Source organism: Talpa occidentalis, unplaced genomic scaffold (assembly GCF_014898055.3).
Source record: "Talpa occidentalis isolate TD23 unplaced genomic scaffold, MPIMG_talOcc4v2.1 talOcc4.8, whole genome shotgun sequence".
NCBI classification, from domain to species: domain Eukaryota; kingdom Metazoa; phylum Chordata; class Mammalia; order Eulipotyphla; family Talpidae; genus Talpa; species Talpa occidentalis.
This window is the reverse complement of record NW_023605194.1, coordinates 94911937-94934299: the sequence shown is the minus strand read 5'-3', so window position 1 is coordinate 94934299 and position 22363 is coordinate 94911937. Positions and strand designations below refer to the sequence as shown.

Genomic DNA, 22363 nt, shown 5'->3' with positions numbered 1-22363 from the left:
ATGTGGGACCCTCACCCGGCAGCCGGGGATCGAACTGGTGCTGCAGAGGCTGCGGGCAGCTTCGCAACCCAGCGTTCAACTGCTGCGCCACCGGGGAGGCCCAGAAATCAAATACTATACAAAAACGAACAATGATGCAAGAAAAAAAATTAAAGTTTTTAAATGCTCAGCTTTGGCATTTCTAGCAGTTAGCAACAATTTGTGGACTGACACTGGTCACAGACCACACTGAAGAACACTGGTCTGAATAAACATGGACTTAAGGGAACAGGAGTAGGACTAGAGTCAAAATACGATTACTATGAAGGTTTTATTATGTCTAAGAATGACAAAAGTTGTTGTCAGCTGACTTCACTGCTTACTTTACAGCAAACAATTACCTGTTTCCAAAAACCCAAGGCTCTGACAAGTTCATTTCCAACATTTCCAAAGTTGAAGCCTTTAGTCTCACACAGGATTTCACTGATTAAAAAACAACCTAAACACTTGGAGTCTGCAGACGGATGAATAGTTGAAGTTTTACCTTCCACTATCTTGTCCCTGCTTTAGTAAACTATGAAGTATATAAACCAAAACAAAGAGGTTCACTTCTTGCATCTTTTGAAATTATAAATACCTCACTTACCACCATGCACAGAAGTGTGGCTATCTGTTGCTTCCTTAAATATTCCATTTTATAGCTGTCACACTTCCAAAGGTGTCTTACCACAATTTACAAAACGTTAAAGAAAACACACTTTCAGGGCTAATAAATAACTTGAGACATTTTATTTTGTTCAAAAGAATTAAACCAACCAAAGTAGGCATTTTTAAAATGAAAAAGCCAAAATATCATCAGTGTCTGTGCCTAGGTCTGCTCTACTGGTTACATCACATCAGCCCATGTGGGGAAGTAGTCTCTTCATCATTAATATAGGTCTGGTATTTTATAAACTATATTCCTTACCAAAGAGAACACAGTGCTAAGAGAGGGATTAAAAAGCTTGAAAATACCAGGACAGAATTTTTAAAAACAGAACCAAAACTTCATTTATCTAGAAATGTGATAATATGGGGGCTCTTTTTTTTTTTGTAAGAGTATATGGCTTTCGGGCCTCCCCGGTGGCGCAGCGGTTGAGCGCTGGGTTGCGAAGCTGCCCGCAGCCTCTGCAGCGCCGGTTCGATCCCCGGCTGCTCCCCGGCCACTGGAGGAGGGTCCCACATGGCGCGCAGACCTCTCCTGCCGCCCGCTGCTCCCCTCAGCAGTGTACTTTGGTCCTTCTGCCTGCTCTGCTCCCCGCTCTGGCTCTGGTGAATTCTCTCACCCTCCCGCTCTTCTGACTGTACCCAGTGCTTGTATAAATAAATAAACAAACAAATAAATGAACGAATAAATAATCTTTAAAAAAAAAAAAAAGAGTATATGGCTTTCTTTAAGTTGAGGTACATTTCTTCTACACACAATGTGTGAAGTGTTTCTATCATGAAAGAAAGTTGCATTTTGTCTAGTGATTTTTCTGCATCTATTGAGATGATCATCTGATTTTTATCTTCATTCTACTAATGTGGTATATCACATTAATTGATTTGAGTATGTTTAGCCACTCTTGGCATCCAAGGGATAAATCCCCCACTTCATCATGGTAAACAATCCTTTAATGTGTTGTTGAATTCCATTTGCTAAAATTTTGTTGAGGATTTTTGCATCTATATTCAAAGCGAAACAGGTAACAGTTTTATTTTCTTGTAGTATCCTTATCTGGCCTTAGCATCAAGGTAACTGGCTTAAAAAATGAGTTCAGGAGTGTGTTTCTTCCACTTCAATTTTTGGGATAAGCTTGAGAAGGACTTGAGAAGGACTCTTTTTTTTTTTTTTTTTTTTTTTTTAAAGCTGGGATGCAAGCCAGAGATGCAGAGGGTGAGAGGATTCACCACAGACAGAGCAGGGAACAGAACAGGCAGACTGATGAAATACACTGATGAGGGGAGCAGTGGGCGAGACAGGAGAGGTCTGCCGCGCTACGTGGGTTGCTCCCTGGTCGGATGGGGATCAAACTCATGCTGCCAAGGTTGCAGATTGATTCAAAGTGCAGTGCTTTAACCCCTTGCGCCACCAGGGAGGCCCCTGACATTAATTCTTTAAATGTTTAGTGGAATTCACCTGGCCGGGGATCGAACTCATGCTGCAGTGGCTGCAGATAGCTTCATAGTGTTGACATTTAACCCCTTGCGGCACCAGAGAGGCCCATTGCCTGGACTTTCTCTGTAAAATTTCTGAAAATGTTTTCCTCACAGAATGTATAAAATCCTCATTGAGAAGGTCAGATATCATGCAGCTTTCCCAGAGCCATCTGGAGGCCGTTCCCAGCTTCCAACCCTCAGTCCTGATTTTTTAATTTGCTTTTGCTTGCCTCAGTTTATTTAAACCAACATCTGTCTCCCCACAAAAAAGAAATGGTAATTATATGGTATGTTGTGTTGGTGTGTCCTGGAGCCCAGTTTTCAAAGTGAGCGTGAGAACTGGGGCTTTCCCACACATAGCAGCAACCAGGAGGTGTGCGAGAATTCAACTCAATTCTGACACCTACCTAGAGACTGAGCCAGGTTCCACAAGTTAAGGGCTCAGTCTTCACTCCAGAGGCCAGCCACAAGCCCCACGCAGGTCTGCGCTCCTGACCAACTGACTAGATCAGAGATCCCACAACACCTTCCTCAGACTTCAGGTGCCATTCCCAAGCCCAGATTATAGCTGTGCTACTGACTAGCTATAAACCACAGGTTCCCAGGACTCCATCCTTGGGTTTGATTACTCTGTTAGAATAGCACACAGACCTCAGGAAACCCATTTACACACTAGGTCACCTAACTTATTACAACGGATATTAAAGGATAAGAATAAACAGCCAGATGGGAGAGATCACAGGCATGGTAAGGGAATAAATGAAATGAAATAAAATAAATGAAAAGAAAATTACCAAGGATTGATTAGAACTCTCACCACTGCTCTTTGGAATGTGAAATGGTATGGCCACTTGGAAAAATTATTTGGTGGTTTAATATGCTAATTATACACCTCTCATACTACCCTGGCATTCCATCCCTAGTGTAGTAAACCAAAAGAAATGAAAACATAACATTTATACACAAATGTATGTAGCAATTTCAGTCATAGTAGCCTAAAATATGAAATAGTCAACAGGTAAATGGATAACTGTAATATGGTGTAGCTTCGCAATGGAGTATTATGCAGTAATAAAAAGACAGAACTACAGATGAGTATGCAGCAGCCTGAACAAATCACAAAATCATTGTGTTTAGTAAAAAAGTTAGATGTAAAGAGACAGTTCTACTTCCTTTCTAATCTGTATGTCTTTTATTTCTATTTCTTACTTTATTTCAATGGCTACATCCACTAGTTACAACAGTGAACAGAGTTGGCAAGAAAGGCCATATTCCTAGTCTGAAGGGGAAGGCAGTAGTATATTTCCATTAAATATATTAACTACAGGTTTTATGTAGGTGACCTTCATCAGCTGAAGAAGCTCCCCCATTTCAATTTTCCTAAGAGGTTTAACTGTTTAAATCATGATTGGGTATTAAATTTTTGTTAAATGCTTTTTCTGAATTTATTAAAATAATGATACAAGTTTTCTCCCTTACTTTATTAATATAATGAATCCCACTGATTGATTTTCCCATATTAAATCAACCTTGCATTCCTGGGATAAATCCTCCTTAGTAACGATGTATTATTCTTTTTAATACATTCTATTTGCCAATAGTTAAAATCTCTGCTAAATTATTTATGCTGTGCTAAATTGTCGAAACTACAGAACCCAATTTTCTTAACTGAATTTCAATAATAATATGCTCATAATGTTTATTGGTTGCTGTATGTGAACTATGTAACAGGTATTATGCTAAGGGTTCACATATACTATATCACTTAGCTTAACAATACTCTATGAAGTATTATTATCACCACTTGACAGATGTGGACACCAAGGTTGAAAGAAGGTAGAAAATTTCTTAGCTCTAACAACTAGTAACTGGAGGAACTGAGTTCCATCTCAGGCCAGTTGATTCCAAAGAATAAACTTATTCTCCTTTGCTATAGTGCTCCATCAAACAACCTCTAATACTTTTTTCTTAACACATAAATCAAAGTAAAATGACACAGGTTAGAATGAAAGTAATCTCTCTGAGAGATCACTAAAGTTTAAATCCAGTTGAGAATTACAGAGATACAATTCACAATAAATAATATTCATATGCAAGATATACTCTTATGGAAACAAAAGGATGTTACACAATTCTAGACAAACTAGTTATAATTCCTGTTTCTCTCTTCTCTCTCTCTCTCTCTCTCACACACACACACACACACACACACACACACATGCATGGTGTATTGACTAGCGAAAGCTGAACAAGGGGCCTTCCTGGTGGCGCAAGGGGTTAAGTCTCAGCACTATGAAGCTATCCACAGCCACAGCAAGATGAGTTCAATCCCCAGCCAGGGAGCTAACCAACATTGTACAGCAAACCTCTCTTATCTTGCCCGCTGCTCCCCTCAGCAGTGTATTTCAGTAGATCTGTCTGTTCTGTTCCCCGCTCTGTCTCTGGTGAATCCTCTCACCCCCACGCCTCTAGCTGTACCCCAGTTCTTGTATGCATAAATAAATAAATCTTCAAAAAAATATTAAAAAAAAAAAAGCTGAACAAACTGGGTGGGGATGGGTTGTGCCCATGTTAATTTCTGGTTTTGGCAGAGTACAGTGGTGTGGGGCATTGACACTGTGGAGGAGGGGGCCTGTACTTATCAAAATAAAAGTTAAGTAGATTTTAAAAACTAAGTTTCTAAACTAAAGTACACAGGAGAATCTGCAATCTTTTCAAGGTCAAATTCAATTCGGTGTACTGCTACCATATAAATGACACATACTTTCAGTAAACATACCCTACACCTGATGCAGATCTGCATAAAAAGAGAAAAGAACTCACTGGGGATGACAACTTTATTTTGCAGTAAGTATGAAAGATCAACATCAAAAGTTATTGGCCAATGATGGGCCTCCCCAGTGGCGCAGCGGTTGAGCGCTGGGTTGCGAAGCTGCCTGCAGCCTCTGCAGCACCGGTTCGATCCCCGGCTGCTCCCCGGCCACTGGAGGAGGGTCCCACATGGCATGCAGACCTCTCCTGCCGCCCGCTGCTCCCCTCAGTAGTGTACTTCGGTCCTTCTGCCTGCTTTGCTCCCTGCTCTGACTCTGGTGAATTCTCTCACCCTCCCGCGCTTCTGACTGTACCCAGTGCATGTACAAACAAACAAACAAACAAACAATAAATAAATAAAAATACATGCCTCTTTAAAAAAAAAAAAAAGTTATTGGCCAATGAGCTATTATTTATAGATTATTGTGTGGGCTTACCTCAAGGGACAGGAAGATTTACCTAAACAGTTATCTCTGTTGACTACAAATAACTCTTCTTTCATTCCTATTTTAAGTCAGCAAGCCTGGCCTACTTTTGCAAACTTATTTCCTAATCTACTCACCTGCCTTTCCAACCACCAGTCAGTTAACCACCACTGAAGATGTTATATTAAATATCGTTTCTTTGGGCCCTCCCCCGTGGCGCAGCGGTTGAGTGCTGTGTTGCAAGCCTGCCTACAGCCTCTGCAGCGCTGGTTGGATTCCCGGCTGCTCCCCAGCCACCGGAGGAGGGTCCCACATGGGGCGCAGACCTCTCCTGCCGCCCACTGCTCCTGTCAGCAGTGTACGGTCCTTCTGCCTTCTCTGCTCCCTGCTCTGGGGCTCTGGTGAATTCTCTCACCCTCCTGTGCTTCTGACTATACCCAGTGCTTGTATAAATAAATAAATAAATCTAAAATAAATAAATAAATGCTTTTTTAAAAAAGCATAAAAAATAAATATCATTTCTTAAAGTCATATGTACTTTTCAGATCTTTCCATAACTTAATATAGCAAGGAATTTTATTTCATTGATCCCATACAGCTCTTTGAGCTATGTCCTTGTTCCTGTGCCTGCTGTTTCTCGATAGCCAAGTTAGTTTGCAAGAACTAACTTGCAAAGTATTAGGTCCTCCTAGAACCACTTAAGTAATAACCACTATTAAGTGATAGTCTGACACAAACAATAACTTCTATAGCAAACATCACATGTTTTAAATAAAACTGTGCAGTATTGTCAAAAATAACCAACCTGCCTTAATGGACATTTCCAATGATTAGTTTTATTGCTCTGGCTTTCATTAAAAGCATCCTACTTTCAAAGCCTTAGGTTTCAAGAATAAAATGTACTTAAGTTCACATACACACATACACACACACAATATAATTCTTCAGGCCATTGATGGACAAAGTTTAAACTTGAAAGGATTATCAATTTATAGAAAGAGAGAGCAAACATCCCATACCAGATATAGTCTACAGTTTAGTCATCTGTTCTTCCGATGGTATTAGTCATAGGATGCTCCAGCGTTCTAATTTTCTGTTACAGTTTTGGAAGGCTATTTATTATATGCTATACTGAGTGCTCTTCAAGATGGCATTTAAGCTTCTAAGTATAACCAGAAATGTGTTGCTTTGTAGTAGAAACTCATCAAATATATGTTTATAAATACATAAATCCCAAATTCTATCTATACTACAGAAAAGGAAATTTTTATCATTTTTCTCAATAAGAATTTTAGGTTTAAATCCTTTCAAAAGCTAGAGACTAAGGTTGGAAGATACAAAATAAAATACTTTTAAAAACCTTCATTTCAAATATGGCATTTAAAGTCAAACTGATTTATGGGGCCTCTCCCGTGGAACAAGGGGTTAAGACACAGCACTTTGAAGCTATCCAGAGCCACTGTGGCACAAGTTCAATCCCCAGCCAGGGAGGTGGCCCACATGGCTCAGCAGACCTCTCCTGTCTTGCCTGCTGCTCCCCTCAGCAGTGTATTTCAGTACATCTGCCTGCTCTGCTCCCTACTCTGTCTCTGGTGAATCTTCTCACCCACCGCATCTCTGGCCTGTACCCCAGCTCCTGTACACATAAATAAATAAATCTTAAAAAATAAAAGGCAAAGAGATCTACTGTCAAATCTCACCCAGATTAAGATTAACTCCTTTCATAAACATTTATTACGCATCCACTGTGGGCATCGTACTATGCTAAGTGTTTCCCACATAACAGGAAATGCAATCTGTAAATTCTAAGGTAGGTGCAGTTATCCTCCATTTCAACCTGGAAGCAAGGAAGACAAGCAACAAGTCACACAGCTAGTAAGCAGCAGAGCCTGTGCTCTTCCCTACATTATCTTCCAGAACATAAGCGTCTTACGCTTTCATTTACTTACACATTTACTTTGTGCCGGCCACTGTATTCAGCATTAAAAGTACACTGTTCTTACCCTTGAAGAGAACAGTTCAGTATGAATAAAGAACATAAAATGTTTAAAGAAATTTGGAAATTCATGAGGCTGCTCATGGGAGTACACAAGAGGCAGCAGATAGAACACTGAAATGATGACCAAGATGCAGATCACATGTAGTAAGCACTCACAATGTGCCTGTCACTGAGCTCTGTGGAGTTATTTTCATTCTTACAACCATCCTATAAACTAGCTTTTTGTAATCCCTCTTCCTCAGAAAGGGAAACTGAAATAAAACATAATTAAGTGCTTTGTCCAAGGTGATGCATCTACTAAAAGTAACATAATTTGAACCCAGGTATGCCTCTGAAGCCTATGTCCGAAAGTCCCACAGAGCCTTGGAGTAAAGGGGGAAAAGCTTCTCAGAAATCCTCTTGGTTAAATCTAGAATGAAGAGGCTAGTTAAGTAAGGGACGAGGTTCCGCACAGAAGTAAAGCAAAGAGCCCACTCTCAACACAAACACAGTATTCCAGGGCACTTCACGTAGTAAAGTAGGTCTGGGCAATGGAGGTGTGAAAGGAGGAGGAGGAGTACAGCCCAAGGTCGCAGAGGTTTATCCTGAAGGGAAGGCTACACAAACAAAGAAAAGAGTTTATCTAAAGAACAGGAAGTGCTCACCAAGGACTTCATGCACTAGAATGATCTTTCACAGGATCAGCAGATCCTGTTGGCAGCACACAGGCTAAATGAAATAGTCCTAAAAAGAGGCTCTACAAGAAGAGAAGCAAGAAGTGAGAAAAAGATGCTGTGGGTTACAGAGAACTGAATCTGGTAGAACTGGATATGAAGGGAAGGAAAGTCTGGCCAATTCCCAGGCTGGTCACCTGAGCCAGTGATGAAACCCGGCAAGTAGTGTGATTAACAAGGAGGGGAGATACATTTAAAAAATGCTTTCTCTCTCCTACTTACCAGTACTTTTAGTATTCATTTGATCCCTATACCAACTTTTTTACTTCAGTCTCTCTGATAAAATAAACATATGGCTGTCTTACTTTCTACAATATCTATTTTTGTAGTGTTTAAATTTTCCATAATTTTGAATTACATTTATAAACCAATTAAGCTTTGTTTAAAAAAAAAAAAAAGAAAAGAAAACCTAGTATCAAAACAACTTTGCTGGGCCTCCCTGATGGCACAGGGGGGTGAGACGCAACCTATGAAGCCAACCGCAGCCACTGCAGCATAAGTTCGATCCCCGGCCAGGGAGCTACCCACATGGCACAGACCTCTCCTGACTCGCCCGCTGCTCCCCTCAGCAGTGTATTTCAGTCAGTCTGCCTGTTCTGTTCCCCGCTCTGTCTCTAGTGAATCCTCTCACCCCCACACCTCTGGCCTGTGCCCCAGTTCTTGTATGCATAAATGAATAAATCTTTAAAAAAAAAACAAAAAACTTTGCTGTCCCCTTGATGGAGTCAGAGTCAACTGCCCTGGCAGACTTCAGCTATTGCTTCTTCATCCCTCTTTTCTAGATTTTACCTATTTCAATTAATTCTCTGATACTGACCCAAGCTCTCTTTAATCAACTGCTTTGTCCATTCTTACTTCTGCATGTTATTCCAAGCCCCACCACTTTAATGCAGCTGAAACTAACTCCTTTTTGCTAAACAAGTAACCTCCACTTCACACCACTTATGAACAATGTACTTTAAAACTCATTTTCTTCTTTCCAAATTCTCAAATATAATGGTAGCCTTTTCCAAGCCTAGCTATTTCGAGGAATTTTTCTTCTTCTTCCTCTTTTTTTTTTTTTAAGATTTATTTATTTATGTGTACAAGAGCTGGGGCACAGGCCAGAAATGCAGGGGTGTGTGTGTGTGTGTGTGTGTGTGTGTGTGTGTGTGTGTGACAGAGAGAGAGAGAGAGAGAGAGAGAGAGAGAGAGAGAGAGAGAGGATTCACCAGAGACAGAGTGGGGAGCAGAACAGGCAGACTGACTGAAATACACTGCTGAGGGGAGCAGCCAGTGAGACAGGAGAAGTCTGCTTCGCCATATGGGTTTCTCCCTGGCTGGCCAGGGATTGAACTCGTGCTGCAGAGGCTGCATATTGCTTCATAGTGCGGTGCTTAAGCCCTTGCACCACCAGGGAGGCCAATTTCAAGGAATTTCTTAATTGTACTTTTTTAATCTCCCCAACTTTTATTTTTGAAAAATTGAAATCCTATTAAAAAGTGAAAGAATAGGTCAAATGAACATCCATTTGCTCTTTACCTACATTCACCATGGTAAATGTTTTGATTTCTCTCTCAACAAATACATATTTTTTTTCCTGAACCCTAGGAAAGCAAATTGCAGACATCATGACATTTCTACCTTAACATTTCAAACAGTTATGGTCTAATAAGAACATTCTCCCTTCTAACCACAATACCATATCATCACACCCAAGACATTTAATACTCACACAATACTATCTAGAATACACTATATGTTGAAATTTCTCCAGTTGTCCCCCAAAATCCTTTTTATTTTTATTTTCCTAAATCAGGCACTGGATATGACTATCACTTCTCTTTCTTCTTCTTTCATCTAGAATAGCTCACCTGCCTTTTAAATTTTCATCACTTTGACATCTTTGAAGAGTTCAGACCAGTTGGCTTGTAGAAAATCCCACAAAATGGATTAGTCAGGTTAAACACTTTTGGCAAGGATTATATAGGTAATTCTTGAATGAATTCTTAAATTATCTCCAGTGTCTAGTTCATTTAGAATTTCAGTCTCTTGGGATGACATTGTCTAGACACTGCACAAAAATTATCACAGATTGTTAGCACTCAATAAAACTAATAATGATCGTTACATCTTGGCCAGCATATACAATATATCTTTCTCACCCAATCTAAAGATCCTATTTACACAGTTAACCCCTCTTCTATTAATAAACAAAGACCCTAGAAACAAAGATTTCATGATAAAAATCTAGTATGCCAGTAAAATAAAATTGGATAAAGAGAACTAAAAGTTCTCTCCATATGCATCTGAGTAACATAGGTGATTTTAAATGACTAGCACATTTGGGTTGAAATTTTTAGAACTGTTTTACAATTCTAAATGCACCTAAAATTTAACACTGAAACTTTGAAACGGTGTTATAGTCTATTCATGATTATGCTAATGGATGATGATTGAAAGATACCCTTTTACTTTTATTAGACCTTTAGCAATTAAGTAGCAGCAAAGCCCAAAATGATTACAAACACCAGAATTAGCTGAGTGGTTTTGTCTTTCATAAATACGTCTAACACTAGTTTTTTCAAAAATGTCACTATAATGGAAAGATACTCTATTTCTATTACCAAAGGCTGACTAGGGAAAGATCTTTAATTCTTTAATTCGCCTTAACAAATGACTCCTTAGAATTTTTCTCTCAAGTGATCCAATAACATTTTTTTTTTAATTTACAAAATATGATAATGTGTACTTCATGGGAAAAAAATTTTTACTATGAAATGTCTTAATAAGGCTTAAAGCACAATCATTACCTATGAGTAAAAAAGAACATCAACATTCCTGCTCAGAAAAGAATTGTTTAAGGGCCTCCCCGGTGGTGCAGCGGTTGAGCGCTGGGTTGCGAAGCTGCCCGCGGCCTCTGCGGCGCTGGTTTGATCCCCGGCTGCTCCCCGGCCACCGGAGGAGGGTCCCACATGGCGTGCAGACCTCTCCTGCCGCCCGCTGCTCCCCTCAGCAGTGTACTTCGGTCCTTCTGCCTGCTCTGCTCCCCGCTCTGGCTCTGGTGAATTCTCTCACCCTCCCGTGCTTCTGACTGTACCCAGTGCATGTATAAACAAAACAAACAAACAAACCAGCAAACAAATAAATAAAGCATGCCTCTATTAAAAAAAAAAAAGAAAGAAAAAAAAAAAAAGAAAGAAAGAAAAAAAAAAAAGAAGAAAAGAATTGTTTAAGATGTCCTTTCCAAGGTTTCAGACTTCCATTGAGAAGTATGAATCTCACTTAGCAGTGATTTCCAATGTTTAAATAGCTTAGCAATTTGTTAATTACAATGATAAACTAAGCATAATGTAAAACAAATATTGTTGACAAATTCAACAGATATGTACACTATGACTTGTTCACATTGAAAATTTATACTTGAAAGTGCTTCTTCTGGATTGGAGTTGTAGCAAATGACTGAAAATATAAAAAACCAAAATAAGAATATAAGTACTTTCAAGTCAGCTTCATGTTGATTGAAGCCATCATTAGTTAAGTAAAATTATAAAAATATTATTTGCATAATGAAAGCTTTCATACATGTGATCCACTTTCCCTTTAATTCAAAATATACCAGTAAATGGAAATAAGTATTAACTATTAAGAACAGTTGTTCCTGGAGGAGGGAAGATATGAAAAGTCTGTTTTCTTAACTTTCTGCCTTTCAAATTTTAAAATACTTGGTATTATAAGAGAAAAAGGAAGGGACAGGAACTGTGGAAATACATAAGGCATAGGCATTAGAAATAGAAATGGGGTTTAGTGCATACTTGCGGAAATGCTGGGGGGAAGTATGTCCTGAACAAACTCCACAAACAGGTTTTATGGACCCCATGCCCACCCCAGACAAGGAGATCCAAGACACTAAGGACTACAAATCCCATAATGTCATCACCACGGTAGGGAGGATTGCTGGGAACCGAGGTGGAGTTAAGCAGCCAGGGTTGGTATATAACCAGATATGTGGGCCTTGGCGGTCCTTGGTTTTTCATTGGCTTTCGGCGTGCTATTGGGGTTCCAGCTCAGCAGAAATGGTAGGACGCCTTAGCCAATTTCTCTCTCTCTCTTTCTCCCTGAGTTATTCATTTCTTCATTTCCTCTTTTTGTAAATAAACCCTTTATTACCCCTTTTTGTATGTACCTGCAGTTGAGTCTATTATAAGTTAAGTGCATGGGTGAAGACCCAGTCAGGCAACCCATTTCACACTGGGGTTGCCCTTTAACAGAAATAGCAACTTTTGCCCATACTATTCTTAAAATCTTTGAAGGGATCCAGGATTTGAAGAGGGCTCCAAAAGTGGGAAATGAAGTCAATGCCGCGGTATTTTGTTTGCCCTATTCTTTTGTCACAAAAAAAAGAGAAGAAACTCTGCAGCAAACAAAGATTCCTCATGATTTTTGCACTTTCTCTACTAGTTGGCCCTTGAGAGGGTGACAGTGGAAGAGATGAAAATGAAGCTGAAACTACTTCCGTGGCTCCTGTGCACCTCTGTGCAGTCACATATCCTGTGTTTAATGAGCTAGAACAAGCAAAGCTGTCTGCAGTTCAGACACCGACAGCAGTTTTCATTAAGGCTGAAAAAGAAAACCAGGGCTCACACAGGCATTACTATGAAAGTTTTAGAGAAAAAAAGTGTAGAAGTTAATTTTACAGAATCTCTTCTTCAAATGGCAACTGATGATGTAGAAGAGTGTATTACTGAATGACCAGAGCCAGAATTCCAGGACCTAAATGAAAAGGCACAAGCACTTAAGCCAGTTCTCAGTAAGATTCCAGATGAGATCAATGACAGTGAGGTTTCTGGAGACAATCAAGGATACAGCCAGTGCAATAAAAAAAGTCTTTCTACCATGAATAATATCTTCAAGAAATATCAATACCTGACCTTAAAGGACTGGAACACCGAAAGAGAGAATTTGTAAAATACTCCAAAAATTTCAGTGATACACTGAAAGCCTGTTTTAAAGATGACAGGCAAATGTTCTTAAGTGCCCACAAACCAACTCATCAAACCACTTTGATACTTCAGACCATCAAACTGTGGCCTGGAAGCTTTATATGTTAAGAGTATTTCTCAGTGGCAGTACTGAACTAATTTTATCTACAAATTTTAAAGTCTGACTGTATAAATTATCAGTCCCTCTTGAAGAGATCTAACCCAGGATGTTAACTGGGATTACTGCCATCTTAGACCATATTTTTGTAAAATGTAGCTGAATCATAATCTCACACTGAAGATTTTGCATCACTTTTGCTATTCTTGTAAGAATGATAATATATATAATACATGTGTATATATGTATATATTTATGACTGTTTTTACATATTTTCAGCCTGGTTTAAGAAAATCATGTGAAAGAGGTGGTAACTGACAGGGTCTTCACACTATTTTTTTAACTCTCTGATGATGTAAATGTATTTCTTTCTGATATGCTGGGCCTAATAAGCTTTGTACCTATTAGCCCCAACTAGTACTAATTTGAAGCTGTAATTGCCATGAGTGTTAATATTATATACAGTTTAAATATGTGCAGTTTTCTTTCACCACCATTACAAGGAAATTTTGCATCAATTATTCATGCTAAGTGATTTCACTTTTCAAGTATGATAATGAGGAAAATCAGAATTGATCTTCTATAAAATCTTTAAATGTTAAACTTAAATTTTGTTGGCAAAATATTTTTTTTTGGCTATAAAAAATCTTTTGCAGGGTATTAAAGAGCCTGTGACCTCCAGTGTGTGCTACAAATGACACAGCACCTTCTCTGAATATATATATATAATATATCTGGATTCCACTGAGAACAGGAGACATAGGTCAGCCTCTTACTAAAAAGCTTGACTGTTCTATTAAACCCTATTCAGCATATGGATTCTCCGTATCTATCATGTAATTTCTACTGAAATGTCCTTGTTGCTACTGAAAAGATTGAGCTCAGAGGAATAAACTGTTTTTACAAAAATCACTGTCAAAAGGGAGAAGAAACTTGGAAACAGGGTTAAAAAATCAAGCTTAGGTTTGATGCCATCATTTGAATTCCAGTCCTCCGCCCCAGACATCAGTGTGGGACCCAGAATATACCACTGTTATAAAGGCTCACAAAAATATTACTTTTAAAACAAAAAAGAAAGAAATGAGCACCTTGTAACTTATACTGCAGATGGCTCTCCAGACACATTTAATGAATGAGTGAAATCTTAGGTATTTTTATATTCTTGACATTAAATAAATACCTTCTACTGCTAGAGAAGAAACCAGCTGCCAGGGAGCTACTAAGCCAAACTGCATGGATCTTTCTTCACCTTGTTTTCCATGCTATCCTTTATATACTGTAAAAGAGGTAATTTCCTGACTGAGAACAGTTTCTTTATTTATGTTACAATTTCATATACGTTCTAATTTTGATAGTTGTGATCAAATGTTATGAGCTCTCCATCAATCCCTATGTAGGAAGCGATCTATTATCAAACTACTATCATGTTTCATAACAGCATCTTGTCTTAAGGTGTTCACATCCCTTATGTCACTTGCATGGCTCAGATGCTTGACAAACAGTATTATTAACCTTATTTTGCAGATGAGATTATTGAAAGAAAAAAAAAAGGCAAGGTTAAAAAAAAAAAGCAAGGTCAAAATATGCCCCAGAGGCAGGAGTAAAACCTAGGTTTTCTGACCCCCAGTCTAGTCTAGTTTCATTTTAGAAAAGTTGCTGTTTAAAGGACACTTAACAAATCACTCCCACCCACCCAATCCTCTCAAAAATCTGCTCAAACAAAACAATTAAATCAACTTGAAAGTTAACCGGAAATGACAGAACCAAAAATAACTCGGGTGTGGTCTCACCTCAGAAAAAGATTTCCAACTGTAAATAAATGCAGACAACTCTGGCCAGAGAAGATAACAACAACAAATCAGGATTTGGTACCCAAATACAATGGACCTTAGCTAAATATATATATAAACTGACACCTTACTTTCTCAGAAGAAACTTCAACTATTTCAAACTCTGAAAAACCCAGAAAAAAAGCAACTTCACTGAAAAGCTCAAACTGCTCTGATCAAATTCTTATGCTAAAGTTTTTATATGCAAGATAAATCCACACATTCTAAGGACCTGAAATCACTTGCTTGTTAGAGGATTCTTAAAGGCATAGAGTATACAGTAATTTATAATTTTGCCCCCCCCAAAAAATCTGAATCACACAGACTATGATGATGGTTTTCATTTAACTGTGAGCATGCCATGCCAAGCATTAAACCAGAACCTGCATTTTAACCACGTTTTATTTTACTTTACTGCTATATTTAAGAATCTAAAAGGGTCATGTTAAAATTTCTTTATATCTAAAATGGCATATTATGGCGGAAATTACACATTACAATGGTGATTGGAATCAGACTCTAGAAAGATCTGAGGACTGTCACTAAGCTTCACTAGAATCCTATTTATTCTGACTTGACACAAAATTCTGGTTGATCTGGTTTTCCTGCCTACTTCAGCCTAGCAGTGGCAAATGAGAAAGCAGGAAGGGCATATTTTGACAGACAGAGAACAGCGCTGGAGAAGATAAGCCGAAAACAGACAAAAGCCCTAAACTGGTATAGCAGAGAGGAGTCATTTTAGTGCAAGGAAACTGCCAACACCCTTATACAGCAGAACGCACCGGCCATATTAACAGCACAAGACAGAAATTAAATGTACATAATGATGACCTTGATCTATCAAAAAAGGTTATGCAGTATGTTCTGAATCTTAAGAGATTATGTTCTATGAAGACTGGCATTAAGATGGTCAAAGCAATTTAGCAAAAAAAGAAAAGTCAGGTAAATGAACAATAGACTTAAACCCCTAATGATTTCAGACAAATGCTAGGTAGGTGAGTCCCAAAAAATCCCATTATGTTTACTAAACACTCTGTAGAGTGTAGATAACCAACATGGGGGTGGGGGGGTACAAAAAGTTACACACTAGTGTAGATAATCAACATTTATGATACTTTGCTTTTAGGAGGAAAAAAACCTAAGTTACATACCAAAATTCTCCCCCCTCACTGAATATTCACTAGGCTTTCCACTTTGTAAGAAAATGTATTTTTATCACTAGTCTTAATTTCCTTCCCCTTTCTAACTGGCAAAATGAAAAAAAGAAAACTATTATAACAGTTTCCCCCACTTATATCTAATTCCCTTATACAGAAGCCACTAACACAGCTGGTCTGGGGTATATTCCTTTCTTATAAAATAGTGCTTTCAAACCGATTGTTAAACCTCGCAGAGTTGTACTTAAGTCTTATGGCTGAACAAAAGAAGCACATAAATTAGTGGTTAGGTTTAAACTGGTATTCTTAGTTTAAGGGCAAAAACAACTATAGTGAAAAACCCTAGAAGAATTAGTTAGGAACATTTTAGTTTATGCTGGACATCTGAATCAGAAAACATCACTCTCCAAGTCTCTGTGGCCAAAAATAATATAAAACACCAATATCACGTCAAGAGATCTGTAAATGTCTTTCAAACATCACAAAATGTATCTGTCGGTATTAATGTCATCATCCTGTTTCTTTTAATAATAGCGGTGACACGTGAAGATCTGGAAAGTGATGACCAAAGGTACACGGTGCAGGTCCTAAAAAGGGGGTGGGGAAGGGCAAAAAAAATCTGACCCCAAAGAAGAGGAATGGCAGAAAGATCTTATTTGGAAGAGTCTAAACTAGATGGCTTCCCCAGATTGAGACTAGAAACGAGGAATCATTTCTTTTTTTAAAAAAAGGATGGGATCCAGGCCCTTTGAGGTGTGGGGGAGAAGAAATTCCCACCCTACCTGGAAGTCCGACACTACGGGTGAAAAATTCGCAACCTCCAGCCAGCTGCGATCCAGGTGCAACAGAAAACGCCCGAGGCCCCCGGAGAGCGAGGCCGAGGGGGATCCCCGTCCCCCCGCTCCCGCACCGCCCGGGCTTCCCCCCGGGTCGGCACCGCCTGGGTCCTCGCCGCCCTCCCGGCCCCCCCGCCCCCCCCCCGCACCCCCGGTCCCCGAGCCGTCACCCAGCCGAGTGCCGTTTCCCGCAGGTCGAGGCCCGGTCCGCTAGGCACCTTTGATGACGCGCTCGGTGGTGGAAAGGGGGGTGATCCTGCCGGACATGGTCCCCTCGGCCTCCTCCCGGCTCCCGGGGACAGCCAGCCCAGGTCCGCTTCGTCTCCGGCGGTCTCCGCGCCCGGGGCCAGTCAGCCCGCCGCGCCCCTCAGAGCGGCCGGGGCACCTCAGAAGGCGGCCGAGCAGCCGGGCCTCGAACTCCGCGACGGGATGCGGGCCTACCGGCCGCTCCCTCCACAGGCGCCGATCCCGGAGCGCTGGAGCCCGCGGCTGAGAGCAGCAACCCGGACAGCCGCGGCAGCTCGTGGCCCGCCCCGCGTGCGCGCGCGCGCGCTCCCAACTCCCCGGCGGAGCGCGCGCCGCCGCGCCGAGGCCCAACGCGCGGCCCCGATGCCTGGGCCGGCGCGTCCACCTGACCTCCCGCCCCCGCCCCCACGCTCCGGCCCAGGCTTTCCCTTTCTCCCCCAGGCCCCCGGCGCGCACGCGCACTGGCCTCCGCTGCTCCCGCGTCCAACCGCCTCTTCTCTCCTCTCGGCCTGGCCGCCCTGCCGCTCGGTCTACCTCTCCTGCCTGCCGCTGCCGGAGCCTGCGGCGCCCGCCACCAGCCCCGGGGCCTGCGCGGAAAGTCCCACAGAAGTAGCGGCCATCTTGTGACCCTGCGGCGGTAGTTGGGGGTGGGGAGGCCACAGTTGCTCGGGGTGGCGGGAACTTCCTGACATCCAGGGACCACCGTGCAGGGTGCCGTGGCCTCCCAGACCTGCCCCTCTGGAAGCCTCCCGCCCTCCCTGGCCTCTGGATCTTCCTCCCACGTGGCTGTGGGCATCCTGATCAGCTTGACCACGCTCCCCCCACCACCCCCCAGTTGACTCTCCCGCTATTTGTCACCAGACAAGGGAGTGGCCCGGCCCGCTAGGCACCTTTGATGACTAGACTGACCTCAGCCTAGTCCCACCCTCGAGGAGCACAGGCAGATAAACTGGGAGCGAACCAGCCACTGCCCACTGCTCCACCCCTCTGGGGATCTCAAGGATGAACTGAGGGCCCCTGTTCCCAAGCCGGGGAAATAAATAGCCCTTGTGGCCCTGGGGTTAGTGGAAGGAGGGCTCCATGGGCATCAGTGAGGACAGGCAAGGAGTTAGTGATTAGTGAAAGCCTGAAAGAGAACTCCCCAGAGACATCTGAGGCCAGAGAGACTCCGAGGTGCCAGGGCTAGGGGTCTGGAACTCCTAGGTTTAAGGGCTGGGGTTTGTGAACAAAGGAACTAAATTTTACTGGTCGAGAGGGCGAGGAGAGTCGACTTGGCTGAAGTCCGTTTGTCCATCAGAGTGTGGTCCGTTTATTGTTGCCCCGCTGCAGTTCCATGGGCATGCGGGTGGTGACCATGGACAAAGTGAAGATCTCATGGAGGCTGTGTGCCCCAGTCCATACCCGTCTGGTCTCAAGGTCTTTAGCTCCGTAACAGCCAACTGGATAAGATGTAAAACATACTTTAGCAGGGCCTCCGAGGTAGCGCAAGGGGTTAAAGACAGTGCTATCAAGATAACGCCAGGCACTGCAGTGATTGTTGGTCAACAGGAGCAATCCACATGGCGCAGCAGACCTCTCCTGCCTGCCTGCTGCTCCCCTCAACATTGTATTTTAGTAGATATGCCTGTTCTGCTCTCCACTCTCTGGTGAATCCTCTCTTACACACACACACACCCCGCACACACACACACACACCCGCCCCCGCACCTCTGGCCTGCACCCCAGTTGTTTTTTTTTAGAGATTTACTTTATTTATCTGTTTGTTTGTTTGTTTGTTTGTTTATTTATGCAAGCACTGGGTACAGTCAGAAGCGCGGGAAGGTGAGAGAATTCACCAGAGCCAGAGCGGGTGAACAGAACTGGCAGACCGACCAAACACTGCTGAGGGGAGCAGCGAGGGAGGCAGGAGAGGTCTGTCGCACCATGTGGGACCCTCGCGGGCGGCCAGGGATCTAACCGGTGCTGCAGAGGCTGCGGGCAGCTTCGCAGGCCACCGCTCAACCGCTGCGCCACCAGGGGAGGACCCACCCCAGTTCTTGTATGCATAAATAAATCTTAAAAAAAAATTGTAAGTCTAGAATAGAAACTGTCTTACCACTATACTCACAGGTATAGTGCCTGACAAAATCAAAAGTATTTTGATTTTAGCAATGATAATGGAATATTGAAACTGAGATCCAAGAAGTATATGCAAATTATAGACAAACCAGTCAATAGTTATCACGGTGGTCAATAAAAAGTCATATGTGGCTGTGTGCACATCTAAGTTAAAATTAAGTGTATGTGAATGTTGTGAGTCTATACTTCTAAATCATACACAATGTTGTAAACCAATGTTATAATAAATTAACTTACTGATTTAATGTGAATTTTCATTTCCTCAAATGCAATAGCCACATTTCAAGTGCTCAATAACTATGTATAGCTAGTGGCCACTTCACTGAAGATAGTCGAATATGACATTTCCATCATAGCAGAAGTTCTTTGGACAGTTCCCAGTTACAAGGTTATAGGGGTTAAACCCAAATCTCTTTTAATAAAGATGTATATACTGGGAGGCAGTCTAGGGTCTTAAACTGGAGTCAGACGCGGTTTATGCCTAAGAGTTTTGATGTAAGGCCACTCACAGCAACCTCAGTGGGCAGGAACACAATCACTGTGGGGTAGGATTTACTACTATTTTCTTGAGTCTTGACTTGAGGCTTCTATCCCTGAGAATCCAGATATCCTGAGGAAGTTCTTCACTTAATCAGAGCTTCACACCTTTATCAAGCATAGCAAATCTCTAAAGGTCAGAAATAAATTGTTTCCTGTAGCATAGTAGATGCTGGATATGCTTTGATATTATAGATGCTTTGATATTCCTTAATATCAAATAGCGCGAACCTGGTTTAATGAGCTACATTAAAAAAATAAATAAACACAGATAAGATCATTATGTTGTACACCTGAAACTGTCATATGTCAATTATATATCAATTTTTAAAAAAGAAAAAAATCTGATAGAAAATGAAGACGTTATCCTACTTGGATAATTATGGTAATTCTAGAGCTAAGACTACCAAGAGATAACACCCCTCCCCCTAATATGTATATTTATCAAATTAAAACCATCTAAATGAATTCAGACAAGAACTTTCTAAGCACAAAAGTAATGAAAGGAACCACAAAAGATTGCTATGTTTGACTACCTGGAAAAGTTTATGTAATTAAAATTCAGAAAGCTGGGAAAATATTTGCATCTTATATGTCAGGGTAAAGACCACGAACAAAGAATTAATAAAAGAATAAAATATAAGGCACTAAATTGTTTGGGTTTTTCGTTTGTTTGTTTGTTCTAAGTTCAACTTTTACCAAACTCCCAAACTGAAGGGGCTCATTGCTTGGTGTGTATCCACCTATAGCTCAGACCAAACCAATTAACCATAGTAAAGGGAGTTGATCACTTGAGTCGAGACAGGGAGCTAGCTCTCCATGCTCTCTGCCTGACTTCTCTGGAGACCATAGCAATAAAGGACAACTGATGGTTATTTGGGGGCGTGGTTAATGAGCTGCTCAGGTTAGAGACCAGATCATGGTTCTAACATATTGTATGAGAAAATATGGCAGCAGCGTTTGGCCTCTGGGATGGGGTGTTTAATTTGTTAAAGGATGTTAATGAGTCTAAGTTTACTCCTTCTGGGAGACTGCTTTTGTCTGTACATGCTCACTGGGCACAAACCAGTTTGAGCAGGAATCTTGCCTAAGATCTGAAAATAGCTTAAGAATTTCCTAACATTGGTTCCCTTTTGGCCTATGGGTAACACAATTTCATTAGTAGTAAAAAATGCAAATTAAAACAAGATGCTGCTCTTCACATAACAAATTGAAAAACACTTTTAAAAGACGACACTGTTGGTAGATTTATAAATTGGCACAATTTCTCCGGAAAGGGATTTGGCAGTATCAAACAAAGAGGAAATATGTACAGCTAATGAAAAGATTCTTAAGATCATTAGTCATCAGGGAAATGCAAATTAAACCATATGGATATGACACTTACTAGCCTATCAGGTTAGCCTGAATTAAAGATTTTCAGTACCAAGTACTCCGCAAGGAGGGACCAGCTGAAACATTCCTGCATACTTGGGGAAGGTAAAATGCTACAAATGCTTGGGAAAATAGCTTGAAAGTTTCTTATAAATACACATGGGCCCTCCCCGGTGGCGCACAGGTTAAAGTCTCAGCACTATCAAGCTATCGCCAGTCATTGCGACACAAGTTCAATCTCCTGGCCAAGGAGATGACCCACATGGCGCAGACGTCTCCTGACTCACCCACTGCTCCCCTCAGCAGTGTATTTCAGTATATCCACCTGTTCCTCTTCCCCACTCTGTCTCTTGTGAATCCTCTCACCCCCACCCCCTCACCTCTGGCCTGTACCACAGTTCTTGTATGCATAAATAAATAAAAATAAATCTTAAAAAAATAAAGTTAAATATACATCTACTCTATGACCCAATAATTCTACTCTTAGGTAGTTTACTCAACAGCAATAATTATTCAAATAATGGAGTAATACTCAGCTTATTGAAAAATGCAACAATATAGATAAATTTTAAAAACATTCAGCAAATATTAATTAGGTGCAATTCCACCAGGCATTCTCCCCCCAACCTCTGTGTCCCCTTATCCCTTTCTCTCCCCACCCCTTTACCCTCAGAACCTCACGATGTTTATTGATGTTCAGTAGTTTTTGAAAGTGTTTTACATTGTCCAATTGTCTGTTCTATAAATGTCCACTATTGTTCTGACTTATTTTGCTGTGCAATTTTTTCAAATTCTCTCCATTTTGTTGAAAATGACTGCATTTCCTTCTTTCTTGTGGCTATGTAATGCTCCCTGGTGTGGCTGTACCATGTCTTTGAGATCTGTTAGTCTGTTGGAGGAGATTTAGGCACCCTCCATGTCCTAGCTATTGTAAATAATGCTGCTGTGAATATTGGAACACACTGGGTTTTTGTCAATGTTTGTGCCAGGCATTCTGCAAGGTGATAGGGACACAATAATGAACTAAAATCTACACAGTCAATACTCTCATGGAGCCTGATCTGATGAGAACACACCCC

General features: G+C 41.2%; 1 protein-coding gene and 1 pseudogene across 3 annotated transcripts in view; one reads left to right on the top strand and one right to left on the bottom strand.

Annotated features, from left to right (window-relative positions):
* PPP3CC (protein phosphatase 3 catalytic subunit gamma) overlaps positions 1–17379 on the bottom strand; it is a 53536-nt gene extending 36157 nt beyond the window's left edge. The window contains exon 1 of one of the 3 annotated variants that reach the window (XM_037497608.2): positions 17228–17379. In XM_037497608.2, the coding sequence (XP_037353505.1) occupies positions 17228–17276 (49 nt within the window). In that variant the 5' untranslated portion in view covers positions 17277–17379. Of the gene's footprint in view, positions 1–9961; positions 10220–16955; positions 17036–17227 lie in introns of those variants that run through there. The other 2 variants (XM_037497610.2, XM_054690522.1) reach the window with 2 other exon arrangements.
* LOC119234085 (programmed cell death protein 10-like) lies at positions 11911–13198 on the top strand (annotated as a pseudogene).
* Positions 17380–22363: the final 4984 nt, after the last annotated feature.